Source organism: Panthera pardus, unplaced genomic scaffold, assembly GCF_024362965.1.
Source record: "Panthera pardus isolate Hobbes unplaced genomic scaffold, ASM2436296v1 HiC_scaffold_2, whole genome shotgun sequence".
Taxonomy (NCBI): Eukaryota; Metazoa; Chordata; class Mammalia; order Carnivora; family Felidae; genus Panthera; species Panthera pardus.
The window spans coordinates 11,578,359-11,596,945 of record NW_026526765.1 but is presented as its reverse complement, the minus strand read 5'-3'; the positions used below and the strand labels follow the sequence as shown (position 1 = coordinate 11,596,945).

General features: G+C 47.8%; 1 protein-coding gene across 6 annotated transcripts in view; it reads right to left on the bottom strand.

Annotated features, from left to right (window-relative positions):
* Positions 1-18,587, bottom strand: part of TRIO (trio Rho guanine nucleotide exchange factor) — a 354,644-nt gene that overhangs the window by 191,337 nt on the left and 144,720 nt on the right. For all 6 annotated transcript variants that reach the window (XR_008423663.1, XM_053906894.1, XM_053906893.1 and 3 more), the window contains exons 7-8: positions 15,944-16,135; positions 7,397-7,528 (exon numbers count right to left, since the gene is read on the bottom strand). Coding sequence is in view for 5 of the 6 variants with exons in the window: in XM_053906894.1 (XP_053762869.1) it covers positions 7,397-7,528; positions 15,944-16,135 (324 nt within the window). In the remaining variant the exon portion in view is untranslated. The remainder of the gene's footprint in view (positions 1-7,396; positions 7,529-15,943; positions 16,136-18,587) is intronic.

Here is an 18,587-nt window from a genome sequence, read left to right as displayed (position 1 = left end):
GCTCGCTCTCGTGAGCTCTCTCGCTCTCAAAATAAATAAATAAACATTAAAAACAAAGCTAAAAACAGGAAACCACTGGAGCAGCCCAGTTAGTGGAGTCAGATCTGTGCACAGAACACGGACGTCCCGCAGCTTCCCCTCGAGCCTGACAGTTTCCACTCCTGTTTCAAGCCCTTGCAAGGCTTCAAGTCTGGGGGGTCAGCAGGGACTGCCGTGAGGTCTGTCACCTCTGACGCGGTGCCAAGCGCTGACTCCACCACCCTGCGTACCAACAGCAGTGCCACGATACCTAACGAGGCTTTGCGACAACCCCCTCGCCGAAGTTTCCGCACAGCAAGGTCACCGTGCTTCCACACGCGGCACAGACGCGGGGTTTTAGTACGTTTACTATCAAGGTGACTCATCGGGCTGTTCTGTGTTTTCTCACACGCTATTAACACTAATCATGCCGTCACCCACGTATATGGTGCCTTAAAAAAGGAGGTCGACCAGCTTCACAGGCAGCAAACCAGTCATTTCCAGGAGGCCCCGCTGAAGTCAGCACATCTGCTAACCTGGGATGCTGATGCGGAAGCGAAATCCTGAAGTCACAGCGGATCGGCGCAAAGCCCACGGGCCGTTTCCCTTCCTCCTGCCCGAGGAATCCCTGCCCACGGCTGCGGCAAAGACCTTCCGCACGTGCACGGGCACTCACTCCACACTCTTAGGTCACAGCTCAAACAGTGTTTAGGTTTGCGTGATGGCACGGGCATGCGGAGATAAAAGTCATCTGTATGATTTTAGTTTGTGGGGAAAGTGGTTGATGAGTTTACTTGCTTAAATACGAGATGTGAAAAATGAGGATTGTACATGCTGTTTCTAAAACTCCAGCGTATCCCAGATGTTTAGATTGCTTCACTCTGCTGTGATCAACCACCACACACAAGATTTACCCCGAACCCGGCAAGCTGAAACCAGCGCATGTTCATGAGGCACATGCACGCTGCTCCTGCGAAATCACAAACAGAAATGCCACGGGACAGGTCTCATTAAAACACTGAAAAGCAGGGTGTTCGTGTCTTGGAAAAAGAAGTGCTGGGAAGATTTCCTGCAGCAAGCTTGTGACATCAGAGACTAGAAGCTGCAGACACTGTTTGAAAAAAAGACTATGTGAGGGAGGAGGGAAAGTGAAACGAAGAGAGAAAGGAGGAGTGAGTCCTGTTCTCACATCCCCAACTCCTCAAGGACCCGGCACCAAGGCGGGGGGCTCACGTACATCCCCGGGAGGAGTGCCTGCTGGGCGGACCCGCAACTCTTTAAACAGGGCAAGGGCCAGCTCCCGGCGTGTGGTCGGTGAAGCCTCTGCATCAGAGTCACCGGATCGGTAAGGAAAGCCATTAAACATGGATGGAGATTCACACTCCCTAGAGGTGGGGTATGAGAAGCTGTACTTCAACCAGCACACTTGAGTTAGAAAACCACTCATTTAGGAAAGGAAGAATCTGGCACAAAAACAGACACATAGACCAATGGAACAGAATAGAAACCCCAGAACTAGACCCACAAACGTATGGCCAACTCATCTTTGACAAAGCAGGAAAGAACATCCAGTGGAAAAAAGACAGTCTCTTTAACAAATGGTGCTGGGAGAACTGGACAGCAACATGCAGAAGGTTGAAACTAGACCACTTTCTCACACCATTCACAAAAATAAACTCAAAATGGATAAAGGACCTGAATGTGAGACAGGAAACCATCAAAACCCTAGAGGAGAAAGCAGGAAAAGACCTCTCTGACCTCAGCCGTAGCAATCTCTTACTCGACACATCCCCAAAGGCAAGGGAATTAAAAGCAAAAGTGAATTACTGGGACCTTATGAAGATAAAAAGCTTCTGCACAGCAAAGGAAACAACCAACAAAACTAAAAGGCAACCAACGGAATGGGAAAAGATATTTGCAAATGACACATCGGACAAAGGGCTAGTATCCAAAATCTATAAAGAGCTCACCAAACTCCACACCCGAAAAACAAATAACCCAGTGAAGAAATGGGCAGAAAACATGAATAGACACTTCTCTAAAGAAGACATCCGGATGGCCAACAGGCACATGAAAAGATGTTCAACGTCGCTCCTTATCAGGGAAATACAAATCAAAACCACACTCAGATATCACCTCACGCCAGTCAGAGTGGCCAAAATGAACAAATCAGGAGACTATAGATGCTGGAGAGGATGTGGAGAAACGGGAACCCTCTTGCACTGTTGGTGGGAATGCAAATTGGTGCAGCCGCTCTGGAAAGCAGTGTGGAGGTGCCTCAGAAAATTAAAAATAGACCTACCCTATGACCCAGCAATAGCACTGCTAGGAATTTACCCAAGGGATACAGGAGTACTGATGCATAGGGGCACTTGTACCCCAATGTTTATAGCAGCACTCTCAACAATAGCCAAATTATGGAAAGAGCCCAAATGTCCATCAACTGATGAATGGATAAAGAAATTGTGGTTTATATACACAATGGAATACTACGTGGCAATGAGAAAGAATGAAATATGGCCTTTTGTAGCAACGTGGATGGAACTGGAGAGTGTGACGCTAAGTGAAATAAGCCATACAGAGAAAGACAGATACCATATGGTTTCACTCTTATGTGGATCCTGAGAAACTTAACAGAAACCCATGGGGGAGGGGGAGGGGAAGAAAAAAAAAAAAAGAGGTTAGAGTGGGAGAGAGCCAAAGCATAAGAGACTGTTAAAAACTGAGAACAAACTGAGGGTTGATGGGGGGTGGGAGGGAGGGGAGGGTGGGTGATGGGTATTGAGGAGGGCACCTTTTGGGATGAGCACTGGGTGTTGTATGGAAACCAATCTGACAATAAATTTCATATATTAAAAAAAATAAAAAATAAAAATAAAAATAAAAATAAAAATAAAAATAAAAAAAGGAAAGGAAGAATCCCTTTAGAATCAAAAGCATTCTGGGGAGCCTGGGTGGCTCAGCTGGTTAAGCATCCGACTCTTGGTTTCGGTTCAGGTCATGATCTCACAGTTCATGAGTTCGAGCTCCACATCAGGCCCAGCGCTTAAAGGGTGGAGCCCGCTTCGGATTCTCTCCCTCTCTCTCTCTGCCCCTCCCCTGCTCCTCCACTCTCTCTCTCAAGATAAATAAACTTAAAAAAAAAAAAAAAATCAAAAGCATCCCTTCCCGGGGCACCTAGGTAGCTCAGTCAGTTGAGCGACCGGCTTCAGCTCAGGTCATGTTCTCATTATCTGTGGGTCTGAGCCCTGCATCAGGCTGTGCACTGACAGTGCGGAGCCTGCTTGGGGTTTTCTCTCTCCCTCTCTCTCTGCCCCTCCCTCGCTTCTGCTTGCTCCCAAAATAATGCTAAGTGAAATAAGTCAGTCAGAGAAAGACAGATACCATACTTTCAGTCATATGTGGATCCTGAGAAACTTAACGGAAAACCATGGGGGAGGGGAAGGGGGTAAAAAGTTCTAGAAAGAGAGAGAGAAAAGCAAACCATAAGAGACTCTTAAATACTGAGAACAAACTGAAGATTGATGGGGGATGGAAGGGAGGGGAAAGTCGGTGATGGGCACTGAGGAGGGCACTTGTTGGGATGAGCACTGGGTATTGTATGGAAACCAATTTGACCATAAATTATGGTAAAAAAAAAAAAAAAAAAGGCATTCCTTCCCTTCCCATCTTCCTTCTCCTCCCCTCCACCCTCCTCCCCTCCTCTCCCCCCCCTCCTCCCCTCCTTTCCCCCCCTCCTCCCCTCCCCTCCCCTCCCCTCCAGCCATGGAGAAAATGGTGCCCAGGGTCTGAGGCAGTGCAGGCTGGGCACACCAATGCAGGGGTCCCCTGCCACGCTTTCTGGGTGGGAGGGGGAGAAGCACACAGGGAAGCCAGACAAATTGGCTGGGAGACTGAGCAGACTGAGGAAATACACTAACTGAACAGAAAGTTAATAGATCTGAGGGCAACAGGAGCCAGGTATCTTGTCTGAGAAGAAGTTTACAAACACAGAAAGGAACAGGCTAGAAAGAAGCCTGATGGGTTGGATCAGAAAGAGAAGCACCGGTACAAACACATGGGCCTTTAAAACGGACACGGGCCCAGGGCGACAGACCAACAGTTTGAGGGCTGTGTGGACCGTGGGAGCAAGCACGGGGGGATGGGTCCACAGCTGCAAAGGGAGGGCCTCGAAGCACGGACACCCCGCAAGCAAGCAAGCACTCTTGAGTGCCCCCATCTTGGTTTCTAAATACCACAGCACACAAGTAACTGGCACTCCTCGGTGGGATGGCGGATCCCGGGATGAGGCGGGAAGTACAAAAGGAGCCCGGGAACATTACACCAGAAAGTAAGGGAGTGCTCAGATAATAACAACATAAAAAAAAAAAAATAACAGTAAATAAAATAAGATAAGATAAAATAAAATAAAACAAAAACAAAAACAAAAATATCACACACATAAAGGGGCTCCTGCTGGCTAAATGTGGACAATTTAAGCATCAGAACAGAGTATCAGATTATAACCTGCTGAATATAAGATACCATAAATTCATACTGGAATAATAAATAGACACATAGGGAAGAAAAAAAGTTCTTTCTCACAGTAGTAGATCACCTAATAGATACAGAAGGAATACCGGCCACCAGACAGCCATCACAGTGGGAGGTGACAGGGGCAAGAGTCACCAGCGGATGACAAGGCCATGAAAAGTCTCATGAGAAATACAGATGTGCGTCTCCCACAATATGCTTCTCAAAAACAAGTATTTTTTAATCCTGACTTTTCACTGGAGCAACCTTGCAGACACCAACCTCACCGAGTGGTCAAGGTTAACATCGCCAACAGCAGGAGGGGTCAGCATCCTGTGACCCTGCCGTGACACTCGGCTTTTGTCAGCACAGGAGGAAAACTAGAAGGATGGGCAAGAGGTTGAGGCTCATCCTAGAGAACGAAGGGGCCACATTCTCTAACACTGTCACCAAGACTAAAGAAAGTTCCACTGTGACTGACGGAAACCAATGAGAGGTGTTCACTAAACGTAACTTGTGTTGCTGCACAGCGTCCTGGACCAGAGGTAGTGGGAACGTGGGAAATACCAACAGGTCTGTGGGTAGGACGGTGTCTTGTATCACAGCTGATTTACTGTCTGCACAGAGAGGTGGGGGCAGGGGCCACACAGCAAATGTGGTCAAATGTTAAAAATGAGGAAATCTGGGTTAAAGGAATGTGGGAGCTCTTTATATGATTCTAACACTTTTCTGTAGCCTGAAACCATTTCAGACTTTAATTAAGAAGGCAAAAATAAAAGTTTATTCTGTTCTATTGAAAGTCTTTTGTGTTGATTTCACTGTGAAGTTACTGTTTCCTTGAGTTTACAGTGTAGTTGCACACAGGCTTTTATGCTAAAAATTGTGGTTTAAGCCCTCAATCTTTTTAACTATTTAAAACTTGCCATCCAGCTTTTTAAAACTTTTAGTACCAACATAAAACCTAATAAAACTGCACCAACAGGTAAACATAAGTCCCCATGTCAAGATGCCCAATTTTTATAGATGGAAGTGGTGAGAGAATTATGTACTTTGCTGCAAGTGCCAAGGGCAACAGGCAGACTGAACGGCCGGCGAGGCGAGAGCAAGACAGCAGTCAGGTCAGGCTGACTCTGAGGGAAGTCGTGTAGGCAAGGACTGTAGTCCCACTGCAGCCGATCGCCTGGTGAGCGAGCTATTCGCCCTGCCCCCCGCGGCTCTGGAAGCTACCACAGCAGTCAGAAAGCAGCTCCTGAGAAAGTCATGAGTAAGCGGATGAGCGAAGGCCCAGTCACACGGTGGTAACAGAGCCGCCCACTTTCTGTGTCACAGGTGGAAATCAGACAATGCCTAGAGACGGTACACCAGGGAGAAAGAAGTTAACGTTTTCTGGAACTCACAGAATCCTCATGAACCCGTGTGATGAAAAAATTAGATTTGTTCAATTTTCACTTTTACTATTAAAAAGGCTATGCTAGTATTTATATAGCTGCTAATAAATTAGATAACCGTATCAGTTCAAATGCATTGGGTGCAAAATTAAGAAGAATACAAAATTGACTTTTTCAAAACTCCATGGACAAAATAAAATAATGCTAAAAGAAAGGTGGGGGGGGATCTCGTTGGACAAAAAGGTAGAGAAACAAACGTGTAGATCTCAACCTCCACAACATCCTGAGGTAAATAACACAGGCATCGCACGTCTGTTCAATGCACCCAAGGACACTAAGGGCTCAGGAGAACGGCCCAAGGACAGGACAGTAGCACCTGCGGGGTGAAGCAGGGAGTGCCGTGCTGAAAAGTGAATGGCCCCTTTCTTCCCTAGGACTGTGACAAGGTGGGTGGAGTTCTGATCCAGGAAGAGGTGTCCACCCTGTGCCCTGCCCCCCCACCCCCCCGCCAGGGGCTCTGCAGCCTGGCTGACTCCAGTGTCCCGGGGATCCTTCATCTCAGCACGTGTGACGTAGATGCTCATGATGAAGGAGACGGGGCAAAGCTTGCTGAACACAGGCACGCAACCCCGCTTCCCTCCAGGAATTCATCCAGTGTAGGAAAGGCAGACTGGTGTGACAGGCCCGAAGACCACGGCTCGCCCAGGAGGGCACCACACCTCAAGCTCTCCGCACTTACTGCGCCTCCCACGTGAGACAACACAGGGGCAGCAGAGCAGTGGCGGGGACAAGGAGCTGCTCCGCCCCCTACAGCTGCTGACCTGGCACAAGTCACCTGATCTCTGGGCCTCAGCATCCTCGTCAGTAACAGCACGGCCAATAAGGACGCATGCCCCAGAGTTGTGAACATTAAGTAAATGATTACATAAAGTCCTCACAAAAAAACCTGGCCCAGATGAAGGGGGCAGAAAATAAAGACGGGGAGATAGTACAGAAATAATGGACCTTAAAATAATAGAGAGAATGCTATGCTTAGATTTCGAAAACAGCCAGGAGCTGCAAACAGTGTGTGCTTTTTGATCCAGAACGTGCGTCGGTATCAGGTTTCGCTCCTTTCTAGAAAGTTCATACAGGAAAATTAAGTTAATAGCACACGGAAACCTCTATTTGCTAAGTACGTGCAGACCAGAGAGCTGGAATCGCGCTTTCTCCGGCACGTGGAAACACAAGCGCCTCCGGGAGACCCGCACACGCCGCGGGCCCAAGAAGCGCGCTGGCTGCCGACCACCCTGCTTCACAAGGGCCCCCCACCCCACCCCCCCAGCACACACAGGTCAAAGGTCCCGGCGAGACTGCAGTGTAACACGAGACCTACGAGCGTTTTCTAGGCTCGACCAAGCTTTGGGGTTTTTCCCCAGCTTTTGGTGCTGGGACATGAAACTGTCACTCTGCAGTTGGAAGTGGAAGAGCCCGCTCACCTCAGAATAAGCAAGAGTGATGTGCTCGTATACCCCCTGATGGTGGTGAATGGCGTCCTCCAGGTCGTGCAGCTCCGAGGGCAGGTCCACCTCTCCACAGGCTTTACACCACGAGTCCACGTTGCTCATGTACTTGAGGAGTAAAAAAAAAAAAGATTATTTCTATCAATGGCAATTTATACTGAGATGTAGCTATTTTTTCAACCTGGTTTGGAAATCAAGGTAATTGAGAAACAGTCTAAGAACGTGGCATGGTTGAACATCCATCTCAAATGGCACCACCGGGAGCCTCACACGGTTCCCCGACTCTGCCCTGGGGCTCTCCCTCTGGCCAGAGTGGGGCTCGGCCCAGGAACCTGCGTTTGGAATGACATCTCCAGGTGACCCCGAGGCCTTCAGCTAACAGCAAGCCCGGAGCAACTCTTCCCTGCATCTGCTCTGGGCCTCCTGCTTAATTCCCCAGCCCTCCTCCGCATCGGGGATCGTAACAACCGCCTGGTGCCGTGGGCTGTGTAAGGATAGAGGCCTGGTGCGCCTCAGCCTCAGCCTCAAGATGGCGGCACATGCCTCCTCCAGGAGCTGTAGTCCAGCCTTCGCGCTCCCCTCCAACATTAAGATGCTATCGGAAGCCCAAGTATCTGGAATTATTTACCTAGACAGAGGAAGAGCGGCAGGCCCATTTTTCTACCTTTTCCAAAGCAAATACACACAGAAATGAAAAGACCAGATGAAGGCCACCCAAGCTCCCCAGCTGCGCCCACTGAGCCTGAGGGGAGGCTGAGGAAAGAGGCGGACTCACTCAGGTCTTTTCCACTTTGCGCGTAAACAAGAAGGGAAGAGTCTTGGCTGCAGTCCCGAGGACTACCATTCCAGCCTCTCCTCAATTTTCTCCACGGCCACTCCCACCGCCCCAGGAATCATCAACAGCAGAGAAATCACTGCCAGACGTCCTAGGGAGAGCCTATCAGCATCCATCACAGTTCAGTGTCAAAGGCAGGCAGCAGAAGGCCCTTAATTAAAGACGCTAATTCAATTAAGCCAAATAGGCACGGACACATTTCCCTGGGTTTCACCTCTTTTATTCTAATTCCTTGGCATCTTTCTACTTCCCAGGGAATGCAGAGGGTGACTATTTAAAATTGGGTGACGAAAACATAAAAAAAAATTAAAAAAAAAAAGTGGCTGCGCCTGCATGGCTCAGTCGGTTGAGCGTCCAACTGCAGCTCAGGTCACAATCTCACTGCTCACGGGTTCGAGCCCCGCATTGGGCTCTGCACTGAAAGCTTGGAGCCTGGAGCCTGTTTTTGATTCTGTCTCTCTCTCTGCACCTCCCCTGCTCCCTCTCTGCTTCTCTCTCTCAAATAGAAAATAAAACATTAAAAAAAATTAAAAAATAAAACTGGGTGACTGACCTGCCAGACAGGAAACTTGCTAGGATTCTCTTAAAATATGGAAACGACCACCCACTTATTCATGACATTTTTAGAAACAAAATAGACACGTCACCTGGTAAGTAGTGATTTGTTTATAAAAGTCCATTTATTATTAATGTACTGGCTCAGAAAAATATCTATATGCAAATCTTAGGGCCTGACAAGTCATGGGGCATTAGGTATCATGTGATGGCATCTGATGGTTTCAAGGGACACAGGGACGGAGGAGTATCCTTCTTTACGGTGCCTTCCTAACACCAACAGGGCAACGGAAGTAGTAATAAAATTACTCGACACAACATCTCCCCCTCGGCAGGCGTGTGACATGGATCTGCGTGACTACACGTGCTCTATAAATATCAAATCCATTTTATCAAATATCAGCTTGAATGATTCCAAGTATTCTTGATTTCCCTTTCACTCTTCCCATTATTGCATTTAACACCAATCACTGTAAACCTTTTCCAAATATAAATGGACTCTGGTTAACCATCACCATGATTAATTCATCAGGTCAAGTCAGCAATTAATTGCTCCTGCATGAAACAGAGTCACCGTATACTCCTTACAAGAGGCTAAAATGCTTCTGATAGAACAAGGTGGAAACGAGTTTTAGTTACACCATAGCGCACAAGTGGAAGTGTCAACCTAATACATCACTGTATCAAAATGACTATTAAAATATATCCAATTTTTCAAGCAACCAGTGAAGAGAAACATTCCAGAAGTTTTATATATGCCTATAGTAAAAGTAACTTATAATTTCTTAAAGTAACTGGGAAGGGTATTGGTCATGCTTACCTGAAAAAATATAGCCAGGTTCTAAATACACAGAAAAGGATGGCTTGCCATGTGGAAATCTTGTGGAGAAAGAATTCTGCACATCTAATTTCACTGGGTTAAAATATCTCAATGACAGAAACAAACCTGGCCATGGTTTCACGGGACTTCTGTGCAAGCATAATTTGTCTTTTGTTTATGAGACGGAAACCCTAGACTCCGAAGGGTAAGCTCGAAGCCCTCAACGCTTTCTGAAGGGCTAAACACCCCAAAAGTCTGAACCCACTGCCACCAAGGGAGCAACCCCTGATCAGAGAGCCAAAAGAAGGCTGCGAATTGGTATCGCAAAAGGAAAAGGCATCCTGGAGTTGACTTTGGTGGCAAAGTTCAACAGTAGCTACGTAGCACAGAATCTGTGAGAGTCTTTTCATAGGATAACGTGGGCTATGAATGGGCAAGGGGGGCAGGCCCACTGTGTTCACTTCCCAACCTTCTCTGACCACTCTACTACATTCCAGACCCCCGTCCCCCCAACATGAATCACCATCTTAGAAGTACAATTTGGGATTACAACACCAGGGGATAGGTCTAGAACAGAGCCTGACACTCTGGAAAGGACAATACTGAAGGTGGCTACCATACTCTAGTGAGATCAGAGCAGAGGTTTGGTCTGATGCTTCAAATGCGCACCAGACCCAAATTCGTGAACACACGGCATCCAGCTAGGTTGAGGGTAGACAGGAGAATCCAAGAGAATGAAATGCTTCTCTGTGAATTCAAATCAGGAGCTGGCTACAGAACTGAGAATTCTGATGCTCAGCGGAATGGCGACTTTGTAAAAGTGTGGCTGAAAACAAGAGGCAAGCAGCTGAAGGCAGGGTAACTGATACATACAGCTTTAACAGGAGACCTTGAATAATGAGATGTATTTCCATAAACATTATTCCACTACCCTCCACATGCTGAGAGAGTGGGGGGCTTCCAACGTGGGAGCCACGAAGCCCTCTGGCCTGCCCCACCTCCTGCCACCCACAGCCAGTGCACGTCCCTCCCACCCACACCAGGGCTCACGATGGGGTGCAGCCGAGCACAGGGGCTTGGCCTGATTTAGGAGACAAAGGCACAAAAACTTCCTAGAATTGTTAACTTTTTAAATATTTGGGGGGGGGGGGGTTCTCTCCTTTAACAAAAATGACACTGGTTTAACATACACACACACATATGTGTGTGTAGATATATATGTGTGTATGTATATATATATGCATAACATACATAAGAACTCAAACTTGGGTTTTTACTTCTCATCTCTTCATTTTGTTTTCATTTCTAGAAAATATTACCCCACTCTTCCTTTCTACTTCATCATTTCTACTCCCTGAGGATTAATCAGCACACACTCTTTCCTGGTTCCTCCAAGGCAGACAGGCCCTCTTCTCTGCCCAGGGAAATCACCTGAGGGAGCAGCCCGCTCCATTTGCAAAGCTCTGCCATCTACACCACAGTAACTCGGAGGAGACAGGCTCAGCTTGAACCAGAATATGCCGATGATCACTCTGCACACCTTCAATCTGTTTTCATTAATAACTTTTTCTTTCATGTTTATATTTCTTTTCCACAAGAATCGTTTCTGTTTTGTCCACAAGCCAAGAATTAGGTCTATGCTTGTAATAAAGTAAAATACCATTAAAATGGGATTAGTTGTGCATTATTTGCCTTAAAAATTCAAAAAGAATAGTAGATAAGTACTACTTTCCTCTGAGTTCCAACCCAGACTTATGGCAAAAACATCCAGGCAACTGCAATAAGACTTGTTTACCATAAATGTTATTTCTAAAACTATGTATGGAGAGTGAAATTGTACAAGGATATTAATCTAAGTGCCTTGTTTGTGGAACAGTGTGTGATTATTGTCAGGAGCTGAAGGACCGTCACAGACCTCAACTGAAGTCCCAACATAAGCGACTCACTCCCCAAACACAATCAAAGGACAACAAATACCACCAGCCCCATCGACTTCATTGGACTGATTTAAGGATGAAATGACATTTTGTGTTAAAGAGCCCTGTAAATTCTAAAGAACTATGCAAATGCTGGTTGTTACTTTATTTTTGGCTATTATCAAATTATAGAGGCCCTCAAAGTCATAGAGAAAATGAGGTCATCAGATTTATGGTTCACTGTGAAGGCGAACCTTGACCAGCACTAACAGAACTTTCTGCAGTGATGGATAGGAGTATCTGTGCTGTCCAGTACAGTAGCCACTAGCTGCACGTTGCTATGGAGCGTGTGAAATGTGGACACTGTACGAAATTTTCATTTATTCTTACATTATCTTCTTACTAAGCCTTAAGTAATTTCAGTAGCCACATATGGTGACTGGCTACCATACTGGACAGTGCAGCTCTCCTGTCTGTTTTAAAGGAAGGCAGATTGCCACACGCAGCACGTCATTTGGATGTGCCTTGGGACATGTGGAGCCTTGGGAGTCTGACTACCCTCCTTTCCACAAATGGACCTTGAGGGTTTGTGTGGGGGTCCCAGCAGGAGAGCACAGCTACGGGTATACCCCTGACCAAACAACAGCCTCCTCTATCGGGAACAGTCGCCCTCTTTGACAACGCAGCGTGGATCTCCGGGAGAGATGCACGTGGGACAGGGAGGAAGCGCACACTCGCCGAGCCAGCCAGGCCAACCCTGGGGATCAGTGGGGTGACAGATGTCGCAGCCGGATCACACTCACACCCGAGATCATTTGCTTAATTTTTAATGTATTTTTTAATTTATTTGAGAGAGAGAGAGAGAGAGAGAGCGTGAGTGAGCAGGGTAAAGGGCAGAGAGACAGGGAGAGAGAGAATGCCAGCAGCCTCCAGGCCCAGCACGGAGCCTGACACAGGGCTCGATCTCATGAATCGCGAGAACATGACCTCAGCCGAAGTCGAGAGTAGGATGCTTAACTGACTGAGCCACCCAGGCACCCCCTAGAGTATTTTTTTTAAATAGCGTCTTAGGGCGCTAAGGTGTAGCAAAATCAAGTCACTTTCTTTGTTCTACAAAACTGTTAAGTCTAATAACATTTGCTATGAAAGCTTCTCAGTGTGAAGGGACGATTCAGTGGATATGCCACATGACCAAAAGAAGCGAAGGCTGGGGCCCCTAAACACCATCTACCAGTAAGACTGCTGGTCTTGTGGTCCTGTCTCCGTGTCTGCAAACTGAGATTCTAATTGCGACATGAGACTATGAGATGAACGGCTGAGACGTCTTCAGGAGGCGTGCCATCTATGCAATGTTCTCCTCACCCAGTTTGCACCTCAAGACTTACATCTATAAAACCACAGGCAGACACCAACACGAGAACACCCACCGGGACCAAAGAGGAGTATGGCTGGGCAGTTCCGGGCACACGTCTCCCTAGCTGGAGCGTAATCCTTACGGGGAAGGCTGCTTCCTTTGGTAAAGCCATTAACCATGGGGGTCACATATTTGAGCTCTGTGCCTCCCTAACTCCCTAATCGGATTTAGTTTCCTACTGGTAAGTCTGGATGGGGGTCAAAGAGGTGGCTACGTTGGAAACCTAATTCATGACGTCCAAGTTTCTGGTCCTCTCCCAACTGAGCTTATGAAAACAGCTTAAGCATAACTGGAAGGCAAACCATTAAAAAAAAAAAAAAAAGAAGAAGAACAAAGTTGAACCCATTTCTCTTCCGCAAAGAGGAAAACTACTTGTAGATGTGGGCTTCCCTCACACGTCAGAATTTCAAAGATCTTACTTTTGTTCAGTGAAGGGGGAAGATCCACAACACGTCTTTACCTGACAGTAAAGAAAGTCTCTGCAGAGGTCCTACTGCCCCACCTCCACATTTCAGTTGCCTGGCCAGGCCTCAGCCAAGGTCCATCAGAGATGCTGGGCCCTTTCTTCACCAGGCCGCTCTGACCCTAACTTGTATTTGGCTTCTTCTCTGGCTACTGGATACACACAGAGACCTCAAGCACTGTCATGTTTACACAGGATTCCACAATATTGTTTTCAATAATGTATTCATCTAGTCCAGTTTCCTTCAAATCCATAATTTACAGTCACTCATTTTATCCAAACAGAACACCCCAGGCTCACGTTCACGAAAGGGACCTTCCCTGTATGTTACTATGCTTCAGACCCTCTGCCATTCACCGCATAGGTTGTCCTGTTTCACATCTATTCATACCAGCTTAATGGAACTTTCTGAGAGCCCACTGCCACTCTACTTCTTGCAGTAGAACACGTGACGATTCCAGGTGACATATGTGCGGGAGACCACGTGGCTCATCTTCCCACCTACAAAAATGTCCAGTGAATAATACACCACACCCTGGACAAAGGCAGGAACCAGAGGTGAGCACAGTGCTGTTTTCTGCAGAAGGGGGGTGGGGTCCTGTGTTGTTTTTTTTTTAAACCTGTTTTTGTGTGTGGGCTTTTGTTTCCCCTTTATCATAAAGCCAGTTAAATGCATAGGTTAGGGAGCCGAAAAATCGGACTACTGGAACCCGAAGCCCCTATTCACAGCTTTCACGTGAGGCCACAAAGACTTTTTTCTCTTTATATACCATTCAGCTTCTTCTTCTGCTTCATATTTGAAAGGTTTCTAGAGTCAAGATCACTACTAATTAGGGTCTTGTGCAACATTCTAGCTACCTTGCCAAAACCCTGGGCAAGCTGGGACTCTATCTCACGTTTACTGACTTCACTCCTCAACAGAGACAGTTTCTAGATTATACCATTTCCTTCTTAACAGCGTCAGTACAGATCCCTATGAATACAGTCTCCGCCCACCACAAAAAAATGACCCCAATCAATATTCTTCCTTTAACATCAGACAACCATTTGCTTCTTTCCCATACGCCTTCCTAGTGGCTAAAAGTCCTGTGTTCTTTCTCCACATCTTGAAAAAGGTATTTCACTGCCCAGCATGCTTTCCACTAATTAAAGTCTGAGTCATGAGCGAAGCACTTCCTTGTGTCTTTCAGCGTACGTTTGCTTAAGCAAGCGCTGGGGGACTGCAGAGCTGTGGGGGTTCTATGAGCAGACGCACGTATGACCTCTCACAGTCTTCTGACCAGCACTTCAGCTAAAGAAGCCAGCGTCAAGTTCAAATCCATAGAGTTTAATAAATGTGAAAGACACTGTAAACTGCCTTCCCAAAAGTCGTCTGCCAGCCCGAGCCCTTGCTGGCAGAGCATGGCCGCTACTGTGGAGGCTAAAAAGCCATGTCCGCCTTCTTGCACCCTCCCACGCAGCCAGAGCACGGGCCTACACCCCACTCCCGCTCAAGGGGAAAGGAGGCGAGGTGTGCTGGGGTAGGGGACCTTCTGAAATTAATGTTTTCCTGATAAAAGTGGCCGGCACCGCCATCCCGGACTGTGGTGGACACCAGGGTGCAGGTGCAGGAACTGCGGCACAAACCCGGGAGGAGCGGACCCGACCCCAACATGGCTGTATGGCTACAACTCTCTACACGTTGCAACCTCTTGATTTGTGAGAAAAGAAAACTCCTGATATTTAAACCTGATAATCAGGCATTCAGTTACTTGCTGCCAAATCACCCTAATCAGAATACTAAAAGTGACAGCCAGGAGGAGGGGGAGGAGGAGGAGGAGGAAGGGAAAGAGGAGGAGGAGGGGGGGGGAGGAGGGGGAGGGGGAGGAGGAAGAGGGGGAGGAGGGGAGGAGGGGGAGGAGGGGAGGAGGGGGAGGAGGGGAGGAGGGGGAGGAGGGGAGGAGGGGGAGGAGGGGAGGAGAAGAAAGAAAGAAAGAAAGAAAGAAAGAAAGAAAGAAAGAAAGAAAGAAAGAAAGAAAGAAAAGAAAGAAAGGAAAGAAAAGAAAGAAAAGAAAAGAAAAGAAAAGAAAAGAAAGAAAAGAAAGAAAGAAAGAAAAGAGGGAGGGAAGGAAGGAGGAAGGAAGGAAAGAAGGAAGAAGGGAAAGAGAGTGGGGAGAAGGGAGAAGAGGGAACAAGAACAGTGGCTACCACTTATTAGTACTTACACTACTTACCAGGCACTACACGGGGCACCTAGTGCGAAATATCTCATTTATGTGATAAATCACTCCTCTCAAGCACGTACTTTTAGTTCCACTTTACAAACGAGAAAACCAAGGAACAGAGAGGTGAAGTAACTTGCCTAAGATTGCACAGCACCAGGTAAGAGTGCTGGGTTTTAACTCCCAGCTGCCTGGCTTGAGAGCTCATGTTCTTAGGCACTATAAGGGTCACACAAAAGTCCTCCAAGGACTTGGGCGGGTATCGAAGGAGGAAGTCCTCCTGGCACCACCCCGTGGGCCGTGGGGCCCGGGCACTGACCTTCTCAGCCTTCTGGTGGAAAATGGAGGACATGTCCAGCAAGGTGCTCCGCTCATCCAGGGCTGCCGCAAATGCCTTCCACTCCTGCTCCAGCTGGTTCGCAATCTGCTTGATCTGCTGAGAGGCGTAGTGGCCAGACTCTACCAAGCGATTTGCCACCGACATTATGCGGTTTATGTTTACATACACGTTCTGCAAAAGGGGCAGAGAAAGAGGGCTCGTGAGGGAAGGCGGACAAGAAGCTTCTTTCTAAGAAACACAGAGGATGGCGCTTTCTGAAACACAGCCCACGAGCTTCAGTTATATTCTGAACAGCAGAATCACCTGGTATGAAATAGTGTACATATTTGCTATCTGATTTCCATAAACTCTAAGCATTGGTTTCAATCTCTATTTTTAAAACTGCAAAATTACAAATCAACTAGCTGAGAGGCAGACTGTTAGGCACAAAGCAACAGAGTACACAAGTGGGCGCACAAACATACTCTGACTCACTCGCTGGCTTCGAATCCTGAAAAGGGTCCAGATGGCAAGCCCGCTGCGAAGCAGTCACCCAGAACCGACAAAACCCAACGCTGCAGGTTTTAACTAGAACCCAGAAACTACGCACGGATCAACCACGGGCTGTTGTTCTGTGTGGAAACAAGCTCTCCTGTCTACACGAGCTCCAGGCGCCTGTCGCTTTGGGGCCAATAGAGAACCTTCTGGAAACGGATCCACTTTCTCCTCGGAAGAGGAACCGAGGCACGAAAGGAACCACGCTGCGTGCACACCTTCAATCAAGCTTTTCTACTCCGTGAAGGGCCCATCTTCAAGCCTACCAGTTTACTGTGAGGCTGAAAAACATACACCCCTTTCTACCCAAATTAGTTCTCACTATGCTGTTCCCCTTTCCACCTTCAGTCGCCCTTGAGGCTCCCATTGCAGGGAAGGCAGCAGTGGGGAACGTGCACCTTCAGCAAACCCCAGCTGCAGTCAGTTCATCACAACGCTGCTCCTCTTAGAAGTTCCCCAAAACCCACCAAGACACCTCTTTCTTTGGCTCCTCCCTCCCTGTCTAGCCGTGAAATCGGATCACTCAACCTATCCGGACCCCTCTCCATGTTTCTGGCCTCCCCTCCCCTCCCCTCCCCTCCCCTCTCACGTGGTCCTCTGGGCCACTGTCCCTCTACCACACCCCCTGCAGCAGCCTCCTCACTGCCACCTGGTCTGCAGCCCACCCAGTGAGCACCCTGAAGAATGCACCTGTGCACCTGTCCGTTCTTTCCCTCCATTTTCACCCAAATCTGAACTAGGTAGAGTACTCTGGGATCAGACTCCAGCCACAGACTCCAGCCTCTGAGTTCCTTTTCCGGGCACATCTGCAGGCTAGAATCAGCTAACAGATGTGCAGGGAGAGAGGGCACCTGCGGAGCTGCGACAGTCAGCCAAGGTCACAGTCAGTGGGAAACAGTCCTCGCCGGCTCTTACGGCAATAATGCTCTGACCAGCATCCTTTAGTCAGAACTAATGGCTCCCCTTCTCATAGGTGTTCTGTCTCTCTAGTTGCGGGCCATTCTGGAAACACGCGTGATATCCAAAGGGCTTGCATACCGAAGTGGATTTTAAGAGCCGCTGGCTCAGTTGTGATCGTGTGACATCTGGGGTCACGTACTACTTGTATTGCGAGACGTCGCTCGTTTATTGAGTTAAAACTTGTGAGAAACGTTTGCTCGTCTTGCGGAACACTCACAGAACAAGTTACTCCCGATCCAAGGTTTTACTGTAAATGCTAATTTTTGCTTTGTTTGTATCGTTAAAGAGGAAATCCTCCCCAAAGGCCAAAGGCCTGCCAGAAGAGCATAAGCAGATGCCCTCTGTTGGAGTCCAGAGTAGAGCTCCCCATTCGGATGGCCCCGCCGTGGGAACCTGAGGGTATTCACTCCCACCGAGATGGCGTTATGTGCCCTGTGTCCCCCTTTCGTATCCTCAAGCAGACTGCACTGTGCGTAGGGAGTGCCGGTCTGCGGATTACGGATCAGACCCTTCCCATCGCTGCATCACTGGCAACACAGAAAAAGGAACATGGTGGCACACAGTCCAAGAAACTCCCTCTGCACAAATACGGCAACGTAGACTTCCCTGCGTCACGGTACCTGCCGCTAGTTCTTACTGTCACAGCTGTTAAAAGTATCCGTGACACACAATGAGCCCAACTGTTGGCGTCCCTTCGCACGCTTTCTTTAGAGACTATCGACCGTGCATATTGATGACCAGCATTTTCATTTTGTCAAAAAATGTTTAACACACTGCAGGTAGCACAAGAAGTTACCAGGCCCTTGCTCTGCACCACTAAATGCCCCAGACAGGCACCAAGCACTCACAGTACTGTGGCGGGCCAGGGGCAGGACGGGGCCTGGAACCAGAGGCTGCCACCCAGCATGGCACACAGTTACCCTGCTCTTTTTTAACAAAAATCTCAACTTAGCAAAGTGATATGAGTTTATTGTAAAGAATCAGAAAAGAGACCTAAAAAAAGACATCATTCATACTTTTAAGAGTTTTTAATTTTCTTTTTTATTTTAGAGAGCACATAAGCATGGGAAAGGAAGGAGGGGGAGGGGGAGGGGGAGGGAGGAAAAGAGAGAAAGAGAGGGAGAGGGTG